Genomic DNA, 25482 nt, shown 5'->3' with positions numbered 1-25482 from the left:
CTATTCGTCCAAGTGCTGGATCCCACAAAACAAGATCAGTTTTAGGCTGAATATTTGCGAAGATTTTGTTTAAATTCTTCACCAAGTACTGTTTAGACCAATTCTGACGAACGGTCTCAAAAGTATCTAGGACTAGACTCCGTTAAAAATCTAGATATACGATTCCTAGAAAGGAGAAGGCAAGTAGAGGGAAGAGGGGGTAAAGTTTCGGACAAGTCTAGTTCTTCCTTTGGAGCCAGAGGGGAGATGGTCATCAATTAGCCTATTCGATGATTTGGAAGCAAGGTTTGGAAAAGCCTGGAATCCAGAGACAGGGCTTCACGGGTTAACTAGCCCTGGTCACATCGGCCGGTCGAAACTCCTCCTCTCGAAACTCCTCCTCCCGCAGTGAGGTGAAGATATTCGAAAATCACCCCACCGCAGACTCCTCCCCCTGGCGAGGAAAGTCTCATTGAAATGCTGCAAATGACCGGGGCCCCGCGTGCATTTGCCGCCCGACCGCGCGAAGCCCGGGTTTCCTGCACGGCAGCTAGCGGGAGGCTGGGAGCATGAGACCCGAGGGCTGGGGGCTATGCTGGGCCGCCGCCCTGCTCCTCGCAGCGACGGGGGCGGCAGGTAAGGCTGGCTCCAGGTTCCCGCGTGCGGTGGGGTGACCTCCCAGAACTCGGGGACCCCCTGGATAATTCTGGGGCGGAAGCGGAATATCACCCCGTCCTTGTGAGATGTGTGGGGAAAATGGCACGAAGTCCCCAAACGGCTTGGAGGGAGTGATGATGGGCCTGCGAGGCTTTGGGGGTGTGGGGGCGTCACGAGAAGCGGGGCGAGGCTTTCCCTAGAAGTCTCCGCCGGATGGGGGGGCCCCCCTTGTGTTCCTCAGAGAGGGACAGCGGGCTCTCCAGCCCTAGGGAGGCAGGGACCCCTCATCGAGTTGTTCTAGGGTGAGGGCTGCCAGAAGCCCGGGGGGTTCCTGCGGACGCCCCGGGGCGGCTTTGTACCGCGCAGGGGCTCGGCTGGAGCCCAGAGCCGGACGCAGACCTTCCTCACGGGCTCCGCACGCTCGCTTCTGCCGGTGGCCGCCGCCTGCGGCCCCGCCCCCGGCCCCGAGGGCCAGTCCCCGAGCTCCCATTGGACGCGACTGGAACACGCGAGCCTCGAGCCACTCCCCTCGGCCAATGGGAGGCGGCGGATGCGAGGGGCGCGCGGGGCGGGGCGGGGCGGGGCGGGGCTTGGCCCGAGGTGTGGCTGGGGACCCACCGCACCTGGTTCCGGTGAGGCGACCGCGGAGTTCCTCGCGCCCGGCCCGGGTTCCTGTCACAAAGCGGCCCGCGCGTCCCAGGCCCCCGGCGTCGCCTCCGCGGCCCCGGCCCGGGTGGAGTTCGCCCTCCGCGCCCCCAGACCCCTTTAGGGGCCTCCGCTGAAGCGCGGCTGAGAGACACGCAATTCGCGGGGACCCTCCGCGGGGGCAGGGCCCGGGCGGCGGCAGCGTCACACGGATCCCTCGGGGTGGCCTTGCTCGCTCAGACGCTCTGAACGGCTTTAGCGGCGGCTGTGCGCACGGCGATGTGCCGTTGACGGGGGCGTCCGGCTTAGATGTGGTGATGGGAGCACTTGGTGCGCCCTCCCTGAGGTAGCCTCCCCGAGGCATTTGACCTCGCCCTGGGTATCAGAGAAGCGGGCTCTTTTCCAAGCTTAGAACCACAGCCGCCCATTAAAGAATTGGGGTCACCCGATCGCAGGATGGCAGGAAACGTTTTTTATTGACAGGAGGGGAGTGGGCGGCCTCGTGTGCGGAGATTTGAACTGGGATTCCTTCCTCCCCGTGACGCGTCAGTTTTCTCCGAGGGGAGGAAGGGAGGATGCTGCCGTGCAGGGGAGTTGCGGCAACTCGGCCTCCCGGTGTGTGAAGACGAGGGAGTGCAGCTTGTCAAGAGGCGTGTAATTGACCTTGTATTTCAAACGCCTGTTGACTCCATGCCTGAGGAAATCGTGGCTCAACTCTTGAGCAAGATTTGTCACTTACTTACTTTAGTTTCGGCTTTCCCCCTGGGGTTCTGATATAGCCGCAGGAGGAGGAGTTTTCTGGAACTGTCTATGTGGCCGGGCTGGTTAACCCCTGAAGCCCTGGCTCCCATTCCAGTCTTTTCCAGAGCTGCTCCAGGGCCAGCTGCTTGATCTGTCCAATTTTGGTAAGCCTGGAAGAGCTGAGCCCCGCCCCCACCACCCCAAATTGGGAATGCACCTCCCGAAAGATCTCTTTCCTTTCTCTCAACTTGTATTTGACTTTTTTTTTTTCATCCCTAAGCGGAAATGATGACAGTGAAGTCTTGAGCAAGATGCGTTGCTTGACTTTAGTTTTCTCTGTCCAGGAGCCTCAGTCCTGATGTGTTCCCCAGACTCCTGGGAGCTAGCAGCTCCTTCTCTGGTGTTAACAGGATGATGCGTATTTGTAGCAGTCCTGGCTGCTCCCGCGTGCTCCTTAACTGTCTTTAAAACATTTTGAGGGGTGTAGGGAGATGGAAATTCTTGTTCTTTATCCTTGGAAATGGAAATTGTTGGAATCTGAACTGCATGCCTTCCCTCAGCCAGATCAAAATCAGTTAACAGTTGTGTGCGGAGTATGGAGTATGCCCAGGGCACACCCAAGAAACTCTACGCAGAAAAGTAGAGCACCTTGCAAAGAGTTGTGTCTGTTTTAGCAACGTGGGCCAGGGAGATTCATTTAGTCATTGCTGGGCATACTTTTCTTCCAGGGCAACATTGGAAAAAAGACCAGGAGAGCTTTTTTGAGACTGCGAACCTTCAATGGGAATTATGTGGCTCATTCTGTCTTTCCAGGATATTCCTGCTCTTATCTGTAGGGTTCCTCCCTTGATAAGATCCAAATCTAGATGCCTTTGTTGCTCAGTGCTTTGATGGCCCTTCACATTTCATCTTAAGTACATTAATAGCATTCACACTTTCCGTGGCTGTCAAGCACGTGACATTTGTTGCTAAGATACCGTGGAGGTAACCAGCAATGAACAATCACAAAAATCAAACCCTCCCCAAATGAGCTGACAACAGCTTCCACAGAGATCACCTCTGAGGAAAATGCCTTGGCATCCCCTAGTTTGGAAAAGCCTGCTGGAAAATTGATTTTTCATTCATATTCAGCTGAGTCTGTTTGCTCCAGCTGTTTCTTTTTTTCAAAGAAACAATTCTATAATTTTTTTTTTGGAAAGATTTTATTCATTCATTCAAAGACACAGAGAGAGGCAGAAATAGGCAGAGGGAGAAGCATGCTCCCCGTGGGGGGCCTGATTTGGGACCCTGGGATCTGGACCTGAGCCAAAGGCAGACGCTCAACCACTGAGCCACCCAGGTACCCCCTATCTATAATTTTGATTTTCCTCAACAACTCTGTTCAGTAGTATGGGGGAAAAAAACATCGAAAGCATTTATGTGCTGGAGAAAAAGCAGAAATGTGTATTCTCCTTTTCTGTTTCGATAACCTTATTCCTGACTTGTCCTATGTGACAGGAGAAATTTACTGGCTAAGTTTTGAGATTTGGACGCTGGAGGGTGTGAGTGTGTGCAGTTTTTGTATAATTTTAGACATCCCCAGCCTGAGGAGAGATGGGTGGATGGGGGATGCTCCAGTTTGCTTTTACTGGAATGCAAATGAAACTGACAAGGAAAACACAAACCTCACTTCTGCAACAGGGAGGAAGCCCTGTGGTTTCTTTGGGTAGTGGTGCTTGAAACAGGACTGATTCAGTCCCCTTTCTCAGAACGGTGTTGTGTGCTGTGGGAACAACCTTCTGATGTGCTGTCTCTTGGTGCTTGCTGTTCCTGATCCCTGTCCCCACTAGCCAGACCATGGGACTTATTGATTTCCCAGCTGACAGTTGCCTGGCTGCGCCTGTAACAGTAAAATCCATTAGCTTTTCATTCAAACATTGTCTGGAGCTGTCAGCCAGCTATTGGACGACCTATCCTGATAAAAAGTAAGGGTAGGGTTTTCCTGTTGGTGAGGTCTTCAGCCATCTTTGACTAGCAAATATTTGGAGAGCTGTTGCCAGGGTGAAGACATGGTGTCCAGGGAAAGGGTTTATTATTCCTTATCCCTCTTTAAAGGGCCTCAAGGGGTTATTACTACTTCCAGTCTTTCTGGTGGTATGTTTTGTTGGTAAAATAGGGCTTTGTGCAAAGGTTAGGAGGCCAGAGGAGTGGATTAGTGGTAATGGAAGTTGTGATCCCCTAGGAGAGGAAGATGTGATAGAAGCTCCTCCTCCAAGATCCTCATTGCAAATGCTCTGTGCTTGAACTTCCTCTTTAATTTTTTTCTGAGAGTCCTGGAATTCCAATTGCTTTTTACCCACCCTGTGTGCCAGTAGCGAGAAGTGAGTCATATCCGGCCTTTGGGACAATTACAAATCAGTTGTGAGTCATAAGGGTGTAGGGTGTATTATAGAGGCAGCTCTGAGGGAGTCATTGTTCAGATCAGTAGCTGGGCAGTTCGATTATTGGTATCTGCAGCACATTCCAAAGCTCAACACATTCCCTTCCCTCTTACTTTCTCCTCCTCATTCTCCTTAGTCACCTGGGCTGTCCACTACGGCCACCTCAAGCATGGCATCCTTATAATTCAGTTTCCCATTTCTTTAATTCTTCTAAGCACTCCTTGTATTTCTCTGAGCCACCCAGGTGGCCCTCACCCCCGTTTGCTTTTTAAAATGGACAGCCCCAGTGGCTCAATGGTTTAGCACCGCCTTCAGCCCAGGGCGTGATCCTGGAGACCCACATCAGGCTCCCTGTATGGAGCCTGCTTCTCCCTCTGCCTGTGTCTCTGCCTCTCCCTCTCTCATGAATAAATAAATGAAATCTTTAAAAAAAAAAGTTAAAAAAAAATAAAATGGACAGATATTAAATGAAGAGTTCAGTGAGTTTTGGTAAATGTCTACCTCCATGAAAGCACTTCCCTTTAGGATATAGAACATTTCCAACTTCCTAGAAAGTTCCCTGGTGCCTCCTTTCTTGTTTAATTACCTCCCCTACACACTAGAGGCAACCACTAATCTGATTTTTATGCTTAGAGATTAGCTTTACCTGAACTACGACTTCACATACTCTTGAGCAAAAGAAGCCAGGCAGGTAACGTTCCAGAGATTCATCCATGACAGTGCATTCACCAGCCAGTTGTCCCCTTTTATTGCTGAGATGTGTCCCATTGGATGAACACATCACCTGTTTTTAACCTGATGTTATGTCAGCATGTGTGCAGAGCTCCTTTTTGTTATTATGTTCCTTAATCCTCAAAACAGTCTCACAAATAGGGACTCTCCCCTGTTTTACAAATGAGGAACTGAGACCCAGAAGGATTAAGTCAGTAGTGCAAGTCAATCTACTTAAATGACCCAGAAAGCCATTTAAACCTAGGTCTGGGGGCACCTGGGTGGCTCCTAACATTAAGTGTTAAGCATTGGCCTTCATCTCAGGTTATGATCCCGGGGTCCTGGGATCAATCCCCATTCTGCATCCCTGCTCAGCGGGGAGCCTGCTTCTCCCTCTCCCCTCTGTTCCTGCTCTTTCTCTCTCTTTCTATCTCTTTGAAAGAAAGAAACAAAGAAAAGTTAAAACAAACCCAGGTCTGACACTCACTACACTGCCTCTCAGGGAGTCTATGTGAAAGGGCTGGGTGAACCATCAAAGTAGAAATGATAAAGGGGCTCATATTTGAGAATGCAATACATGGGTGCATACATACATAAATGCAGACACACCTCATTTTTTTAAAAGTTTTATTTATTTGAGTCATCTCTGCACCCAATATGGGGCTTGAACTTACGACCCCGAGGTCAAGAGTCGCTCGCTCCTCTGGCTGAGCCAGCCAGGCACCCCCAGACATACCTCATTTTATTGAACTTTGCAGATACTGTCTTTCTTTACAAATTGAAGGTTTTGGCAATCCCTCATGGAGCAAGTCTCTATTTTTTCCACAGCTTTTGCTCACTTCATGACTCATCATATTTAATGTAAACATAACTTTTTTTTTTTTTTTAAAGAGTTTATTTATTTATTCATGAGAGACACACACAGAGAGAGGCAGAGACATAGGCAGAGAGAGAAGCAGGCTCCATGCTGGGAGCCCGACGTGGGACTCGATCCCAGTACCCCAGGACCACGCCCTGGGCCAAAGGCAGGTGCTCAACCACTAAGCCACTCAGGCGTCCCTAAACATAACTTTTATATGCATCAAAAAAATTCGTTTGGTTCGCTTTATTACAATAGTCATTTTATTGTGGTGGTCTGGAACTGACCTGCGATATCTCCAAGATATGCCTGTATGTAAATAGTTAGATAATATAAATAAATTAAAAATAAGTAAATATATAGTTATTTTAGTTAAAATAGCTTCTTTTGGGGGGGGGGCGTGCCTGTGTGGCTCAGTTGGTTAAATGTCTGCCTTCAGCTCAGGTCATGATCCGCCTGTGATCCCTATGTCAGGTCTCCCTTGCTCAGTAAGGAGCGTGCTTCTTCCTCTCCCTCTGCCCCTCCCCACTCTTTATGTTCACTCACTTTTCTCTCTCTCCTCTTTCTCTTAAATAAATAAAAATCTTTAAAAATAATAGTAAAAACAGCTTTTTAAAAAGATTTTATTTTTAAATAATCTCTGCACCCAATGTGGGGCTTAAACTTATGACCTTGAGATCAAGAGTTGCATGTCCCACCAATGGAGATAGCAGGCACCCCTAGGGAGGTCGTTTTTAAACTGGGTCCCAATGTCCCTGGCCCCCAGGAACCCCCGGCCCAGGTTCAGGATTAGATTTAAGCCTGGCTAAAGTGTTCAAGGGGGTCTGGAGGTCTCTAGCTTTGTCTACTCCTATTGGAATGACCAAAGACATCAAAAGATACTTGGAATAGTTAGACAATTGGAGTAACAAGCACTAAAGCCAGGGACATGCAGTGACTGGTATGGTTATTGTGCTTGATTATTTTTTCTTTCCTTTTAAAAAATCTAAAAAATAAAGTATTTTTTGAAGAAAAATAACTCTGAAGTGAGCTGGCCATTATTCCCTACGTGGAAGCACAGATAAGATTCTATTTCTTTTCTTTTCTTTTCTTTCTTTCTTTCTTTCTTTCTTTCTTTCTTTCTTTCTTTCTTTCTTTCTTTCTTTCTTTCTTTCTTTCTTTCTTTCTTTCTTTTTTCTTTCTTCCTTTCTTTCTTTCTTCTTTCTTTCAAGGTTTTATTTATTTATTCATGAGAGACACACAAAGAAAGAGAGGCAGAAACATAGGTAGAGGGAGAAGCAGGCTCCATGCAGGAAGCTCGATGTGGGACTCGATCCCAGGACTCCAGGATCACACCCTAAGCCAAAGGCAGATGCTCAATGGATGAGCCACCCAGGCATCCCTCTTTTCTTTTTTTCTTTTTTCTTTTTTTATTATTATTATTTTTTTAATTTATTTATGATAGTCACACACACACAGAGAGAGAGAGAGAGAGGCAGAGACACAGGCAGAGGAAGAAGCAGGCTCCATGCACCGGGAGCCCGATGTGGGATTCGATCCCGGGTCTCCAGGATCGCGCCCTGGGCCAAAGGCAGGCGCTAAACTGCTGCACCACCCAGGGATCCCTCTCTTTTCTTTTTTTAAAAAAAGATTTTATTTATTTATTAGTGAGAGATATAGGCAGAGGGAGAAGCAAACTCCCTGCAGGGATCCTGATGCAGGACTTGATCCCAGGACTCCAGGATCACAACCTGAGCTCAAGGCAGACACTCAACCACTCAGCCACCCAGGCGTCCCAATAAGATCCTATTTCTTTAAAAATAGGGCAATAAGGAACTATTACAAACTATTCTGCACATCCTTTTTCTCCCCAGTTAGAAAATGTGACGGGCAGCTTTCCGTTTTACAACTTAGGATGACTGACTTTCTTTCTTTCTTTCTTTCTTTCTTTCTTTCTTTCTTTCTTTCTTTCTTTCTTTTTGGACTTCATCTTTTTCAGTGGCTATAGAGAATTCACATTATTATCATCTACAGATTTTGCATACATCACTATATTACCTACAGTTAGATATAGATAAACCTTTTTAAGTTAGGTTGTGTGTTAATTAGGGGTGCCTGGATGGTGCAGTTGGTTAAGCATCTAACTCTTTGGTTTCGGCTCAGGTCATGATCTTAGGATCATGGAATCGAGCCCCCACTTTGGGCTCTGAGCTCAGTTGGGAACCTTTTTGAGAATCTCTCTCTCCCTCTGCCCCCCCCCCCCATGTCCTCACTCTCTCTCTAAAATAAATAAATAAGTCTTTAAAAAAAAACCCATGCATTTATTATCTCACAGTTTCTGTGAATCAGGAATTTGGAAGTAGCATAGCTAGATGTTCTGGCTCAGGGTCTCCCATGAAGGTGCAATCTGGATGACTACAAGGAAAAAAAAAATTGGGCAAGCTGGGAGGGAGCATTGCAGCAGACAGAGCTGCAGGGATTTGAGCTCTGAGGTTGTGAAACTTTTATGGGATCCAGTACAGAGCCAGGATATGGGTCACAAGATTCATTGTGAAGGGGGCAGGAAAAAGTCCCTTCCACAGTGTTATAATTCACACTGTTTTGGGGCAGGGGGCAGTTTTTGAAATCTGGTGACCTCAAGGTCATCACTGCCTTCCTTGCTTGTAGGGAAGCTTTCAGATCAGCAATTTATGGGGAAAACAAACGTCTGCAGGTGTGTGTGTGCGCGTGAGCGTGTAAGGAAATGGGATGGAAGGAGTGCTGGCCATATATCCGTGAGATTGGAAGGGAAGTACTAGGCAGGTCCTTTTAATTAAATAAAATAATAAAATAATCTTTAAATAAATAAAATCTTTAAATAGCCTTTCTATTTTGGAATTAGGTTAGATTTACAGAAAAGTTGCAAAGATATTGCAGAGAGTTCTCATGGGCCCCACATGCAGATTCCCCCAATGCTAACATCTTATAGACCATGGTATATTTGCCAAAACTAAGAGTTTAATGTTGGCATATTACTATTAATTCTATCTAGACTTTATTTGGATTTCGCCAGCTTTTCCCTTTCCTCTTCTAGGACCCAGTCCAGAATTCCACTTTGCATTTGGCCCTAAAGTCTTTCATCATAGTCTTAACTAGTTGCTCTCCAAACTCTTTAAATTACATACCTCCACTGGTAAAACAAAACAAAACACACTGAGTATGTTCTCCCCAATATAAATTTTCATTATATACCACTATTACTGGTATGATATGACTCCATAGAAAAGCAGAGATGTTGAACAGGATGAGCTTAAAAATACGTAACACTTCTTTTTTTTAAGATTTTATTTATTGGGCAGCCCAATAAATTAATTATCTTTGTGCAAAATGAGGTAATGATTAAATTTTGTACAAACCATTAAACTATTCTTTTGGTTATGGCTAACATTCAAAATTGATAAAAGGAAAAAGAGAGGTGCCCAGGTGGCTCAGCAGATTAAGGTTCTAACTCTTGCTTTCGGCTCAGGTCACAGTCTCTGGGTTGTGGGATCGAGTCCTGAATTCTGAATTGCTTGGTGGAATCAGCTTGGGATTCTCTCCCTCTCTCTTTCTCTCCCCCTCTACTCCTTCCCCTGCTCTGTCTCTCAGATAAAATGAATGAAATCTTAAAAAAGAAGAAAAAGAAAAACGATCTTTCTTTAAAGATTTTATTTATTTGTTTGAGAGAGAGAATGAGATGGGTGGGAGTCAGATAGAGAGGGAGACTCTGCTGAGTGGGGAGCCCAACACAGAGCTCGATCCCAGGACCCTGAGATCATGACCTGAGCTAAAGGTAGTGCTTAACTGACTGAGCCACCCAGGCACCCAAAAAAAAACAATCTTCTTACAAGAATAGTGGAACTTATAATAAATATAGCCAACATTCAAAACTTATATTTTACATACTATTTGCCTACAGAACATCTGAGTCAATAAGAAAATCCTGCTAGCTTCTATTTTTATTTTTTTGGTCTTATTTATTCATATTTTTTGGTCTTTTTTATTTATTCATAAAACATGATGAGATAAGCCACATCATAATTTTGGCCACATTGTTTTAATTTACATAGGGCATCCAAGTTTATACTTAGAGATTAAAAGATTTTTTTTTAATTACCGGGTCTCACTAATAATAATAGTTTGCTTTGATTCTAGTTCACATAGAATTGTGCATTCCAAATCAATGATCAATTGATTGAGGGATGCCTAGTGACTCAGCGGGTAAGCATCTGCCTTCGGCTCAGGGCATGATCCTGGAGTTCCAGGATCGAGTCCCACATCGGGCTCCCTGTATGGAGCCTGCTTCTCCTTCTGCCTGTGTCTCTGCCTCTTTCTGTGTCTCTCATGAATAAATAAATAAAATCTTTTTAAAAATTATCGATTGATAATGAACAGTTAATGAATAATGGTCAACATTGAGATCTCTTTTCCAAAATGCAAAAATCAATGTATTTTAGGAAATTTCCCCAAAATTTACTTGTCCTCTTTTTTTTTTTTTTTTTTAAAGATTTATTTATCCATGAGAGAGACAGAGAGGCAGAGACACAGGCAGAGGAAGAAGCAGGCTCCATGCAGGGAGCCTGATATAGGACACCATCCCCTGACTCCAAGATCATACCCTGGGTGGAAGGCAGGCACTCAACCGGGGATCCCCAACTTGTCTTCATTTTTATCTAAAAATCTGAGTCTTTTTTTAAAGTTTTTATTTATTCATGAGAGACAGAGAGAGAGAGAGAGAGAGGCAGAGACACAGGCAGAGAGAGAAGCAGGCTCCCTGCATGGATGTGAGACTGGATGTGAGACTGGATCCTGGGACTACAGGATCACGCCCTGGGCTGAAAGCAGGAGCTAAACCACTGAGCCACCCAGGGATCCCCAGTTTTTGCTTTTCTAGAAAAAAGTTTCTCTTACTACAGCTTTTGCTATGTCTCTGTTCCATTGTTTTTTATCTGACCTTCCAGTATCTGATTATTTTTGCTGCAGCATCTCTGTTCTCTAGCATCCACATTCATCATTTCTCACAATTTTTTTTTAATTTTTATTTATTTATGATAGTCACACACACAGAGAGAGGCAGACATAGGTAGAGGGAGAAGCAGGCTCCATGCACCGGGAGCCCAACGTGGGATTCGATCCCGGGTCTCTAGGATCGTGCCCTGGGCCAAAGGCAGGCGCCAAACCGCTGCGCCACCCAGGGATCCCCATTTCTCACAATTTTTATCTCTGTATTTCCTCCCTACCTACTGGAGACGGCCCCTCATTTTTCCTTGATTTCACACTGTCAATTTTCCTCATTACTATTGCCAACACAGGTTTGTAATATGTTAAATCATTTAAATCATTTTCTTTATTCACATGCAAGGAACTTACACTATTTTGTTTCCTACCTTAGTGGGTCCATACATTGGACTCAACAACTATTATGTCAAGTTTTACACGTTTTAGATCTAGTCTTTGCATCCTCTGCTACACTTTTAGTTCATGAAATTTATTGGGTGTGTTTTACTTCCTGGGAATGATTAGATTTTATTTCTAGTTCATTCTGCAGCTGGCAGGAAATAGAAACACTCAGGTGGTGGTGTCAGTTTCCAATTCTGGCGCTGAATGGTCCTTCCTCTTCCCTTCTCTCTCAGTGGAAGACAAATGCGGGAGAAACGAGTTCCAGTGCCAAGATGGGAAGTGCATCTCCTACAAGTGGGTTTGTGACGGGAGGGCCGAGTGCCTGGATGCCTCAGATGAGTCCCAGGAGACCTGCAGTGAGTCCTCTTTGGGTGTAACACACTTCTTACCCTCTTTGATGATAGTGGGTGACAGACAAAGTGGACATCAGCCAGCAGATTCATGTGTTGAACCATGAATTGGGACTTGGGGGAGGAGATGTTTCTGAACTTTAAGAGCTTTTTTTTTTTTTAACGAGGTGAAATTCACATAATGTAAAATTAACCATTTTTAAAATTTTTAAAAATTTTTTAAGAATTAAAAAAAAAGAATTTTATTTATTTTTGCATAAGAGACATAGAGAGAGAGGCAGAGACACAAGGAGGCTCCATGCAGGGAGCCTGACATGGGACTCGATCCTGGGTCTCCAGGATCCCACCCTGGGCTGTAGGCGGCGCTAAACCGCTGAGCCACCAGAGCTGCCCAAATTAACCATTTTAAAGTGACCAGTTCAGTAGTATTAATACGGTCATGATGCTATGCCACTATCACCTCTCTCTCCTTCCAAACCTTTCCACTGCTTCATGTCTGATTTTTTTTTAAACAAGTTCCATTACATGTCCTTCATTTTGACCCAGAAAGGTGGGCTTGGCACCTTCTTTCTGAAAACTGTGTTTTTCCTCTGCAAACCTGGGGCTGGGAGGCAGATTGGGCTTCCCTCTGAGCAAACGCTCAGTTCTGTTTCTCCCACAGTGTCTGTCACCTGCAAGTCGGGAGACTTCAATTGTGGGGGCCGTGTCAACCGCTGCATCCCTCAGTTCTGGAGATGTGATGGCCAGATGGACTGTGAGAATGGCTCAGACGAGCAAGGCTGTCGTAAGTGTGCTCCCTCCCCCTGCAGCCCTGCGAGGGTCCCACTGGTTCCCCCAGGCAGTCCTGCCCCAGCTGAGCTGCAGATTGGTGGCTCTTCAGTTGGGTCCATCTCCTGGAAGCTTCTACCAAGCCCTCTTGCACTATTTGAACCCCACCTTGCCCAGGAGGCATTGCAGGGGATACTGATGGTATCACTTCTTGGGGTCATCAGCATATTCAATGAGGCTGTCCTTGTCAAGTGTCTTGCCACCCACATGGCACAGGATCTGTTGAGCCCCTGTGACCACCACCACCAGCCACCCTGGGAGGCCAAGCACACAGTAGGTGCTTGCTGTCTAAGACCTGACCCCTCAGCTAACCTGAGAAGAAGGAAGCTTCACCAAGTTGCAGGGTTCTGGGAAGAAACAGGGTCAAGAGTCCTGGAGGGGGAGGCACATTAGAGAGCTGGGTGTCTGTCTTGGCTCTTCAATGCTAGTTAATTAGTTATCGAAATGAGTGGTTTGGTTTGGTTATCCTAATAGGGTAAGTCTCTGAGAAAAATAACTGGGAAAATTTTAAATAACTAAGATAATGTCAGATTTGCAAGTTTGGAAAATATAAAGCTCCATGATATTAAAAAAAAAAAAAAAAGCAACACATGAGTTTCACATACATTCACTTTAGAAATGCATGTCTAACCTGGATTAATTGTCATCTGATGAAATACCCCCTCAGGGAATATTTACAAATAAAATGGATTGTTATTCTTCTTCCAGGTACATTTTTTTCCTTCCAGCTTTATTGCAATATACTTGGCATACAACATTATGTAAGTTTAAAGAGCAGGCGGCAGAAAATTAATTAATTTTTTAAAACTTTTTTTTTTAACAAAAAACAAATTTTTTTAAAGTTGCCAATTTCTTTTTATTTTTTCTTCCTACAGATTTTATTTATTTATTTGAGAGAGTGGGTGGGAGGGAAAAGGAGGAAGAATCTGAAGCAGATGCGATGTGCTGAGTGCAGAGCCCAGTACAGGGCTCAATCCCACCACCGCAAGATCATGACCTGAGCCAAAATCAAGGGTCAGACACTCAGCTGCTCAACTAACTGAGCCAACCAGGTGCCCACACCCCTTTGTAAAATTTTTTGGGTGGAGGTGGCACCAGGGTAACTCCATTGAGCGTCCTACTCTTGGTTTCTGCTCAGGATTGTGAGATCGAGCCCCAAGTCAGGCTGTGCTGGTTGTAGAGCCTGCTTAAGATTCTCTCTCTCTCTCTCCCCCTCTCCCTCTGCCCCTCTCACCCACCTCGTGTGTATGCTTTCTCTCTCTAAAAACATAAAGAGTAAAAAAAAAATTAAATATTAAAAAAAATTAAAAAAAAACATAAAGAGTAGGTGATGATTTGTTACACATACATATTGCAAAATAATTACCCCTGTAGTATTTTTTTTTCCTTTTTTTTTTTTTTTTTTTTTACCCCTGTAGTATTAACTAACATCTCCATCACATCACATGAACCACATTTTTGCGGGTGGCTCTTTTAATAATAACAGCAAACTTTTTTTTAGGGTTTTATTTATTTATTAGAGAGAGAGAGAGCACAAGCAGGGGGAGCAGGCAGACAGAGAGAAGCAGGCTCCCTGCCAAGCAAGGACCCCGATATGGGGCTTGATCCCTGGACTCTGGGATCATGACCTGAGCCAAAGGCAGATGCTTAACTGACTGAGCCACCCAGGTGCCCTAATAATAACAGCAAACTCTTAAATAGTGCTTCCCCTGCCTGGGCCCATGTACAGATGAGGAAACTGAGGCACAGAGGGGCCACAGGAGCAGGCTGGGGACACTCACCTTGCCCGGGGTTTCCTATCCAGGGCCCCTGACCACTATCCTGGCTTCCTCTCCAGGGTCTCTCACTGGGATCCACCCTCTCCGAGGCTCAGTGTCTTCATCTTTGGAATGGGCTGCTAGTGAGAAGTGAGGGCTCTCTGGTGACCAGGTTGTCTTTTCCCATCAATCCCTGCAGCGCCCAAGACATGTGCCCCGGATGAGTTCCGCTGCCAGGATGGAAAGTGCATTGCCCCAGAATTCGTCTGCGATTCAGACCAGGACTGTTTGGACGGGTCCGATGAGGTGTCCTGCCACATACCCACGTGTGGCCCATTGCACTTCCAGTGCAATAACTCTGCCTGCATCCCTGAGCTGTGGGCTTGTGACGGCGACCCAGACTGCAAGGATGGCTCAGATGAGTGGCCACAGCACTGTGGGGGCCGCAACACATCAGCCCCCCAAGGGGACGACAACCCTTGCTCTGCCCTTGAATTTCACTGCCAGAGTGGCGAGTGTATCCATTCCAGCTGGCGCTGTGACGGTGGCCCTGATTGCAAGGACAAGTCTGACGAAGAGAACTGTGGTAAGGGCGTTGTGCATGGGTCCTCTCCCCTGTCCCATAGCTGGCCTTTCAGGACTTAAACGATTTCAAGCCACACAGCAAGCACTTCAGTCTCATTTCGTGTCTCTTCTAGTGTTACTGATCACATGGAAGAGAAAGCCTCCCTTAAAAGGAGACCCTGTCTTTTATGCTTGTATAATTAATCTCTCTTAATTTAATTAATTAACTACTTATTTATATGACAAAGAGGAAAAAGAGGGGAAGCAGCAGAGGGAGAGGGAGAGGGAGAAGCAGGCTCCTGGCTGAGCAGGGAGCCTCATGCAGTATTTGATCCCAGGGCCCCAGGATCATAACCTGAGCCAAGGGCAGATGCTCAACCAGCTGAGCCACTCAGGCACCCTTAATCTCTCTCTCTTTTTTTTTTTTTTTTTTAATTTTTTTTCTTAATCTCTTTTTTTGACAAGGGGAACAAGCTATTATTTTCATCCAGAAAGGATCCTGGGCTCCAGGCCTGGCTGGTGATCTTTGGCCAAGGACTCAACCTCACTGTGTTGTGTTCTCCTCCCTCACAGATTGGGGCAAGAACATTGGCATTTGTAGACTTCAACTGGAGTCCAGCACCACCCACTCAAACGTTCTGTGATGGTGGAGACATCCCATGTCTGCACTGCGATAGCTGCTACCGAGGAGTAGCTGGTGCAACCACAGAATGGAATATTTTGTGTTATTTCACTTTAATGAATTGAAAGTTTTGTAGCCACACATGCTTAGTGGCTCCTGTGTTGGAGACAGTGCAGATAAAGCATTTTACCAAAGCCCTGAGTCATTGCTTCCTGAATGAGGGGCTGGTTCCTCAAAGCTAGCGGTGTTCTAGATTCACAGTAGACATGCTTTCATGTCTCTGTTTCTTTGGTATCTTTGCTCACGTGCACTCTTTTCATAGAATTGTAATTGCAATCTCTGTAGATGTAATCAGACTTTTTAAAAGTCACTTTAAAAAACATCACTTTGCTGAGTGAAGTAAGTCAATCGGAGGACAAACATTATATGTTCTCATTCATTTGGGGAATATAAATAATAGTGAAAGGGAATATAAGGGAAGGGAGAAGAAATGTGTGGGAAATATCAGAAAGGGAGACAGAACGTAAAGACTGCTAACTCTGGGAAACGAACTAGGGGTGGTAGAAGGGGAAGAGGGCGGGGGGTGGGAGTGAATGGGTGATGGGCACTGGGGGTTATTCTGTATGTTGGTAAATTGAACACCAATAAAAAAAATCACTTTTTTTTTTTTTAAGATTTTATTTATTCATGAGAGACACAGAGAAGCAGAGACATAGGCAGAGGGAGAAGCAGGCTCCCAGTGAGGATCCTGATGTGGGACTTGATCCCAGATCCTGGGATCACGACCTGGGACAAAGGCAGACGCTCAACCACTGAGCCACCAAGGTGCCCTCCCTTTTTTTTCAAGTTTATGTCTTCTTTTTAAAGTAATCTCTACATCCAATGTGGGGCTTGAACTCACAACCCCAAGATCAAGAGTTGCACACTCTAACAATTGAGCCTGCCAGGTGCTCCTACATATCACATTTTTAAATAATGTATGGTCTTGTATACAATCAGTGCTAAAACTTAACACAAACTCACTTAATTCTTATAACTTGTGAACAGGCTTCCCTCATTCTTTACAGATGGGGAAACTGAGGCCCAGAATGGGTGAGTAACTGGGGGACACACGCCTGTGAAAACAAAAAATTAATCTTTCTATGGGTACCTGGGTGTCTCAGTGATTATCTGCCTTTGGCTCAGGGTGTGATCCCAGGGTCCTGGGATCGAGTCCTATATCGGACTCCCCATGGGGAGCCTGCTTCTCCCTCTGCCTATGTCTCTGCCTCTCTCTCTGTGTCTCTCATGAATAAATAAAATGAAAAAAATTTGTCTTCTACTGCAGCATCACCTCATAAACATTTGTCCTACTTCACAATGTGACTCTGTTCTGCACAATGGTACTGATCAAATTTGTCACAATTTGGCCTATCTCTGTCTAGATTGGGGATACAATATTGCTCTTCTGCTAAGAGTAGCCTTTGGCTCTGTCAGGTTTATAGCAAATTATGTGATCTAGAGACACCTGACTGGCTCCCATCAGTAGAGCGTGCAACTCTTGATCTCAAGGTTGTGAGTTCAAGCCCCACATTGGGTATTGAGATTACTTAAAGTCTTTTTAAAAAAAAATTGTGCGTTCTCAAAAATGCATAAGTGGAAAGACTGGAGAGAACTCCAGGAAAACTCAGTGGTTGTGTTAGGGTGCTTCCCCACATTTTCTTATTTTCCAAACTTTACTCTGTGACATTAGTAATAATTTTCGGGGATTCTTCATTGAGGTAGAAAGTACTTACTGCCATGAAAGAAAATCTAAAACTACATTGGTCAGGGAAGCCTGGGTGGCTCAGTTGGTTAAGCATCTGACTCTTGATTTCAGTTCAGGTCTTGATCTCAGCATTGTGAGGTTGAGCCTCATATCAGGCTCCATGCTGGGCGTGGAGCCTGCTTAAGATTCTCTCCCTCTCCCTTTGCCTTCCCTGCCCCCTCTTTAAAAAAAAAGAAAACTACATTAGTTAAAATTTAGAACATGAAATGGGGGGTACCTGGGGAATTTTTACTCAGGTGGGAAGTAGATAAAATGGATGGGCCACTGTCTTCTCCTGCTGGCAGTGGGCTGTGTTTTCTCACCTTGAAAATCTTTCCTGTTACATGCTCTCCCTGATGCCTGAGGTTGCCAGGAAATTGCTGCTTCAAAGATGGTAATTGGTTTTTCTTTGCTGCTCCTTGAAAAAAACCAACATGTGCCCTGTCTTTCCCAGCTGTGCCCACATGCCGGCCTGATGAGTTCCAGTGCTCAGATGGGACCTGCATCCATGGCAGCCGGCAGTGTGACAAGGAGTATGATTGTAAGGACATGAGCGATGAGATTGGCTGCATCAATGGTGAGCTCCCCTTGTGTCAGCCCTGCACCCACCCTATGTCTTCGGGCAAGTTACTTGACCACCTCAAACCTTACCTCCACTTATCTGACCAATGTGCGTGGCAAAAGCATCTACTTCAGGACTGTGAGATTTAACGAGGCCAAAGTGTGCAGAGCTTCTGTCTTTTGAACTTAGAGATAACACGTGCAGTATAATTCCATGGAAAGCCCTTTCCTGAGCTTATAATATGACAGTTCCACTCCTGGGAATGGTCCCAGGAGGACATGCAGAGCAGCACTGGCCTAATGGCAAAACATAAGCAGCAACCCGATTGTTTATCAGTAGAATTAACTTTAAAATGGTTTTAATTGTGGCAAAATCATGTAACATAAGGATTTTATTTTTTTTTATTCAAATATTATATTTATTTATTTTTAGAGCGAGTATGTAGGGGAGAAGGGGGAGGGCGGCTGAGAATCTTTTTTTTTTTTTAAGGATTTTATTTATTTATTCATGAGAGACACACACAGAGAGAGAGGCAGAGACACAGGCAGAGGGAGAAGCAGGCTCCATGCAGGGAGCCCGATGAGGGACTCGATCCGGAGTCCCCAGGATCACGCCCTGGGCTGAAGGTGGCGCTAAACCACTGAGCTGCCCAGGCTGCCCAAGACTAAGAATCTTAAGCAGGCTCCACATCCAGTGCGGAGCCAGGTGCCAGGGTTAGTCTCACAACCTGAGATCATGACCTGAGCTAAAATCAAGAGTTGGGTGTTTAACTGACTGAGCCACCCAGGCACCCCCTGAAACAAACTTTTTTTGAACAAGAAGTTAAATGCTGATAATCCACTTTTTAACAATTGTAAATGATACATCTCAGGAAATTAAGTATGTTATGTTTTATTTATGAATACATTTACATATAATCATATACAAATGAACTCTCATGTGAATAAGGAGTAGTAAGCAGGCTCTTGCATCTCAGAAGCACCTGACCCTCCTCTTTGCCTCTTAGTGACACTGTGCGAGGGCCCCAACAAGTTTAAATGCCACAGCGGCGAGTGCATCACCCTGGACAAAGTATGCAACTCGGTCAGAGATTGTCGGGACTGGTCGGACGAGCCCCTCAAGGAGTGTGGTGAGCCCCGGGGTGCAGGTGGTGCTCAGACTTATGGGGAGCTGGGGATGTGACCCAAACATGGATACTGTGCCTATGAGTGCTTTAGCTGTGGGGCAACACAAATGTGGGGGTCCTTGGGGATAAGTGGCTTTGCTTCCAAGCCTCAGTGTTCACATCTTTAGGATGGTTCACACATCTTAGGGTAGCTGGGGATTGGCTGTTGCTATCCTTGTAAGTTTTCAGCAGTGCCCCTTAACCTGTAACTATGTAAATATTTTGGACTTGACCAGCTGTAAGGTCTGTCACAGCTGTTCAACTGTCACACCTGTTCAATAGGACCGTTATGGCAGGAAAATAACATGAATGCACATGTGCACACAAACGTGTGTGACTGTGTTCCGAGCAAACCTGATTATGGACATTGATGTTTGAATTTCATGTGGCACAAAATACTGTTTTTCTCTTTATTTTTCTTTTTCTTTTCAATCATTTAAAAAAATGTAAAAACCATTCTTAGCTTTTGGGCCATGCAAGAACGCATGGTAGGCTGGCATTGGCCGAAGTTCTGTAGAGAGCCTGTGCATGGATGCTGGAGCTAAGTACCCTGAGTGTGGTCCAGCACTGTGATCTTGGACAAGTCTTTGAGCCTGGCCATGCCTCATTTTCCACAGCTGTAGTTCAGTTACCTGTATGGTTGTTGAGAGTTAGCATATGCAATTGTGGGATATGGTTTTTATTTTTTATAATCAAGAACATTTTGAAATGAGTTTTACCCAAAAATAGCAGAGGATTTATCCTCTTCACCATTTTTAAGTGTCCGGTTTAGCGGCATTAAGCAGATTCACATGGTTGTACAACCATCCCAATGATCTGTCTCTAGAACTTTCTCATCTTTCCTGATGAACCTCTGTCCTGTGAAACACCAACTCCCCACCCCTCCCCCACTCCTGGTGTCTGCCATCTACTGCCTGTCTCTGAACTTGACTCTAATAGGGACCTCCTAAGAGTGAATCCTATAGTATTTGTCCTTCTGTGCCCCACGGAGTTCACTCAGTAGAATGTCCTCAGATTCACTCATGGCACTACACATGACAGTGGTTATTTTAAGTCCCCTTAGCAGACATGGTAGTTCACTGGTCTCCACGTCCTTGTGATCATGATAAGGGTGATGAGATGGTGCAGGGGTACTAACGACCTGAGCGTGACCAGTCTGCCCACCCCTCCCCCACACCTGGTGCAGGGACCAATGAGTGTCTGGACAACAAGGGCGGCTGCTCCCACATCTGCAACGACCTCAAGGTGGGACACGAGTGCTTGTGCCCAGAGGGCTTCCAGCTGGTGGACCAGCGAAGATGTGAAGGTGAGTCCTGAGCAGGATGGGCTCCCTGCCTCCTCAGCCCTTTCTCCTTGTGTGGTTGCCAAACCTTAACAGGTGTCCCCACCTGTTAAGTGGGCATGAAAATGGTGCTGACCTCCAGGCCAGTTAGGAGGATTTAATGAGGTTGCCAGATGCATGGGTCATCAAGTACAGGCTTGGCCCGTGAGGAGCACTTGGTTCTTGCCTTTGGGGATTAATAATTAAGAAATAAATCCCTGCTGACGCAGCTTTGCCCTGTGGGTGGCACCTTTGGGGTGAATGGTGAGGTCAGGGTCATTGTTGGAGATGACGCTTGGCTGTTTCCGTGTTTTCATTCCTGAACCTGATGGCCCCCAAGACCTTGGTTCTGCAGGTCTTCCCCAGAGGGCATGGGGTGTCCCCATTTGCTCCCGGGAGGCATGGCTTTTAGTAGGAGCCCATCAGTCTATCAGCACCCCATGAAGAAGAAGCCCCAAATCTTTTTCTGTGCCCTAACTTGCAGATATCGACGAATGTCAGGATCCCGACGTGTGCAGCCAGCTGTGTGTGAACCTCGAGGGCAGCTACAAGTGCGAGTGTGAGGAGGGCTTCCAGCTGGACCCCCACACCAAGGCCTGCAAGGCTGTGGGTGAGCAAGGGGTGGGGCTGGTGGGGGGAGAAGAGCACACTGTGTCCTGCAGAGACCTCTGGCAGATGGATGAGCAGGCCAATTAGAAACTTTCTAGGATGCTGCTCTCACATGTCTTGCTTCCCTGCAGACTCAGGTCAGTTGCATGAGTGCTGGTTTCTAGCCCTCAGCCCTGCCAGTGGCTTCAGGGTACAAGAGGTGAAAAGCCATGGCCTGAAGGGCCTGCACCCCCTCCAGCTGTTCTTTTTTTTTTTTTAAAGGGTGAGTTTTATTTCTATCAATACATCGGTAACATTCACCATTGTTGGGAACCAGCTTTATTTTTTTTAAGTGATATTGATAGATTTATTTTTATTTCTTTTAAAGATTTTATTTATTTATTTATGATAGTCACAGAGAGAGAGAGAGAGAGAGAGAGGCAGAGACACAGGCAGAGGGAGAAGCAGGCTCCATGCAGGGAGCCCGACATGGGATTCGATCCCGGGTCTCCAGGATCGCGCCCTGGGCCAAAGGCAGGCGCTAAACCGCTGCGCCACCCAGGGATCCCTTGATTTTTTTTTTTTTTTTTTTTTTTTTAGATTTTATTTATTTATTCAGAGAGAGAGAGAGAGGCAGAGACACAGGCAGAGACACACGCAGAGAGAGAAGCAGGCTCCATGCAGGGAGCCCGACATGGGACTCGATCCCGGGTCTCCAGGATCACGACCCGGGCTGCAGGCGGCGCTAAACTGCTGCGCCACCGGGGCTGCCCCCCCTCCAGCTGTTCTTATTCACTTATAAGAACCTATACCCAAAAAGAAAATTCACTTAATACAGACCAAGGTATAATCTCTCATAAGAAAACCAAATCACAGGTCAGCCCGGGTGGCTTAGCGGTTTAGCACTGCCTTCAGCCCAGGGTGTGATCCTGGAGACCCGGGATTGAGTCCCACGTCAGGCTCTCTGTATGGAGCCTGCTTCTCCCTCTGCCTGTGTCTCTGCCTCTCTCTCTGTGTCTCTCATGAATAAATAAATAAAGTATTAAAAAAAACAAAACCTGCAGCAATAGTTGAGGTTCTTTTCTACCTAATCTAAGATTATAGGGTGCTTGGGTGGCTTAGTTGGTGAAGCATCTTCCTTTGGCTTGGGTGATGATCCCGGGGTCCTGGGATCGAGCCCACATTGGGCTCCCTGCTCAGTGGGGAGTCTGCTCCTCTGTCTCCCTCTGCCCCTCCCCTTGCTTGTGCTCTCTCTCTCTCTCTCTCTTTCTCAAATAAATAAAAACAAACAAACTTAAGATTAGAACGGCACTCATGCACTGATTCTCAGAATCACCAAATCAAGAGATCCCATGTGTTTGGAGGCATAGCCAAACTTCCCTTTGCTTTGTGTCATGTCATTACCCACCTGTCTGATTCTAATGAGGTACAAGTTTGCAGAAATATTTTAGATCAACTTCTGTTTCCTCAAGGTCTGTTTTAGCCTTGAAGTCTTTCTCCTGTGTTATCACCCCTTTTGTGACAGTTCCTTGGCCTCCCTTGCTCATACCCCCACACATTTCCCAGTTTTGGGGAAAACCAAAGACTGAGCTCATGAAACCCTCTAGGATTTGAAGTTTCACTTTCCTTCCAATATCTATGGGCTGATGTCTATACAGGTGCCTTTCAGGGGGTAAGGGGCACATGGTGTCGTGGGAAGGGGTATTCTGAGCGAGGTCCATTGTACACATGGTTAGCTTGTTGGTGAATATTGGCATCATGGTTAACAGCACAGTCCCCAGGGACAGGGCAATGTGTGTTCAAATTCCAGCTCTGCCACTTACTAGCTGGTATGACCTTGGGCTAGTCCCTTCTCCTCTCTGAGCTTCAATCCCCTCACATACAATGGGAGTTTGACAGTAGCCCTGGTCTCATAGGAGTGTGAGGACCAATGAGGGAAAATATAATAGGAAAAGCACTTAAGCAGAATTTCCTGCCCTAAGGAATAGCTCTATACACATTAGCTGTTAATGTTTCTTCTTCTTCTTCTTCTTTTTTTTAAGATTATTTATTTATTTGAGAGAGAGAGAGAGAGAGAGCAAGCATGAACGGGGTGGAGCAGAGGGAGAGGGAGAAACAGGCTCCCCACTGAGCAGGGAGCCTGACGCAGGGTTCCATCACAGAATCCTGAGATCATGACCTGAACTGAAGGCAGACACTTAACCGACTGAGCCACCTAGATGCCCTTCGTTTCTTCATCTTTACGTTCCAAAATGTAAAATGCTGGGGCCCCAGTGCGGATTTTATTACCAATGTAGGCTTTATTATCATTCAAGTATGGCAAGGCCAACCAATCAGGAGACGGCCACCATTGAAATGATCGGTTGTTACTCACAGTTCCCAAGAGGAGGGCCATGGCAGCCAGGCGGCCAGCTGGGGAAGCACCAGGGTCAGTCAGGAGGTGGAGGAAGAGAAGGGGGATCACATGGGCCAGAGCCTCCCTTATGGTTTCCTTGGGCATGAGGTGAAGCAGGGTGAGCAAGCTCAGGACTAGGTAGTCTGAATAATCTCAGCGGGCTCTGGGGCAGAGCGGCTGCCCCTGGTTGTCTGGTACCTGCCCTGTGGTGACTGAAGCAGGCGGAGGGGTTGCGACCCAGAGCGTGAGAGCCCAGTGGAGGGGTGGCGGACATGGGCTGGAGAGTTTGCTTTCAAGGCAAGTCATGAACCATCCCTAGGAGCTGGTTGGCCCTGGGAGGGGCTGTCCTTTCAGGCTCTGCAAGGCCTCGGATGTCAGAGTATCAGAACCACATGGTCTTGTTTTGTTCTGTTTTGTTTTTAGATTTTATGTATTTATTCATGAGAGACACAGAGACAGAGGCAGAAATATAGGCAGAGGAGAAGCAGGCTCCATTTGGGGAGTCTGATGCGTGACTTGATTTCTGGGAACCAGAGATCACAACCTGAGCCAAAGGCAGACACTGAACCACTGAGCCACCCAGGTGGCCCTGGAGCCACATGGTTTATACACCAACGAGGCATTTCCCATGGCATCCTGGGTGTCTCCCCTGGTTCAGCCAGACCCCCCAAGGGTGACAAGCTCGAGTCAGAGGGCCTTCTGCTCCCCTGAGCATCCTTCCTGTGTCCCCAGGCAACATCGCCTACCTCTTTTTCACCAATCGCCATGAGGTGAGGAAGATGACTCTGGACCGCACCGAATACACCAGCCTCATCCCAAACTTGAAGAACGTCGTCGCCCTGGACACAGAGGTGGCCAGCAACAGAATTTACTGGTCCGACCTGTCCCAAAGGAAGATCTACAGGTGAGCCTTGGAGCTCCACCCAGCCCCCTAACCCAGGTGAAACAGGCCCCTCGTACTGACGTTCTGCTCCCCCTTCTCCCACTGACAGCACCCAAATCGACAGAGCCCCCAGCTTCTCCTCCTATGACACTGTCATCAGCGAGGACCTCCAGGCCCCCGACGGGCTGGCAGTGGACTGGATCCACGGCAACATATACTGGACAGACTCCATCCTGGGCACCGTCTCCGTGGCTGACACCAAGGGTGCGAAGAGAAAGACGCTCTTCAAGGAGAAAGGCTCCAAGCCACGTGCCATTGTGGTGGATCCCGTGCATGGGTTGGTACCCCCATAGCTGAGGGGCTCAGAGGGAAGCACAGGCGGGGTTTAGAAGTGGTGCGGACTCAGCCTGGGGAAAGGCATGTGCCTGGGCTGGACTGACCTCTGTGGGCATGGGGCTTTCCTTGCTGTCAGGAAAGCACAAAACCTGGAATGGTGGCTCTTCTCCACCTGCCTTTTGGGAACCATGTGTTGATCCTTCTCGATGTCTGCTGAGATGGAAGCAGACCCTGAAAAGTCATGTGCTCAGGATAAGAGCCCCAAATCAGAGAGGCGCCTGGGTGGCTGAGTCAGTTAAATGTCTGACTCTTGATCTCAGCTCAAGTCCTGATCTCAAGGTTGTGAGTTCAAGCCCTGCTTTGGACTCCATGCTGGGTGTGGAGTTTACTTTAAAAAAAAAAAAAAAAAGAAATTGAAATTGAAATATGGATTTAAATTGGTATTAGAAATTAATACTAAAAAATTAATACTTATTTAAATTCTGCTTTAGTATTTTACTGCAGAGAATCCTGTGCCAGGATAGGATTGGAGAAAAGTAAAAGCACTCAGCTCCAATGGTAGTTTACAGGGAGTAAAGGTCGCCACCCCAACGGGGCCCCCCGGAGGGTGTTTGCAGGGCCGGGGGCTGACTCAGCACTCCAACGCCCACAGGGACCTGTGTCCCCTGGCAGAAAGTATCTCCCCACCCCCTGTCCTGCACCCATTACACCACATCTGCCTGTGGAATTTCACAACTCTGGAGGGGCGGTGGCAACCTTGGTACAGGCATCCTGTCCTGGTGGCAATCATCAAAAGGAAAGGGAACTGTTTTTTTTTAAGGTTTTATTTATTTGAGAGAGAGTGAGCACAAGCAAGGCATAGTGGGAGAGGGAGAACCAGGCTCCCTGCTCGGCATGCGGGGCTCGATCCCAAGAC

At 46.7% G+C, this 25482-nt stretch overlaps 1 protein-coding gene across 1 annotated transcript in view; it reads left to right on the top strand.

Annotated features, from left to right (window-relative positions):
- The first annotated feature begins 430 nt into the window (after positions 1-430).
- The window catches only part of LDLR (low density lipoprotein receptor), a 37536-nt gene continuing 12484 nt past the window's right edge, over positions 431-25482 (top strand). The window contains exons 1-10 of the mRNA XM_077859915.1: positions 431-615; positions 11643-11765; positions 12421-12543; positions 14544-14930; positions 17771-17893; positions 18885-19007; positions 20230-20349; positions 20849-20974; positions 24080-24251; positions 24340-24567. Of these exons, the coding sequence (XP_077716041.1) occupies positions 549-615; positions 11643-11765; positions 12421-12543; positions 14544-14930; positions 17771-17893; positions 18885-19007; positions 20230-20349; positions 20849-20974; positions 24080-24251; positions 24340-24567 (1592 nt within the window). The 5' untranslated portion in view covers positions 431-548. The remainder of the gene's footprint in view (positions 616-11642; positions 11766-12420; positions 12544-14543; positions 14931-17770; positions 17894-18884; positions 19008-20229; positions 20350-20848; positions 20975-24079; positions 24252-24339; positions 24568-25482) is intronic.

Source organism: Canis aureus, chromosome 19, assembly GCF_053574225.1.
Source record: "Canis aureus isolate CA01 chromosome 19, VMU_Caureus_v.1.0, whole genome shotgun sequence".
NCBI classification, from domain to species: Eukaryota; Metazoa; Chordata; class Mammalia; order Carnivora; family Canidae; genus Canis; species Canis aureus.
This window is presented reverse-complemented; position numbering and strand designations above follow the sequence as displayed.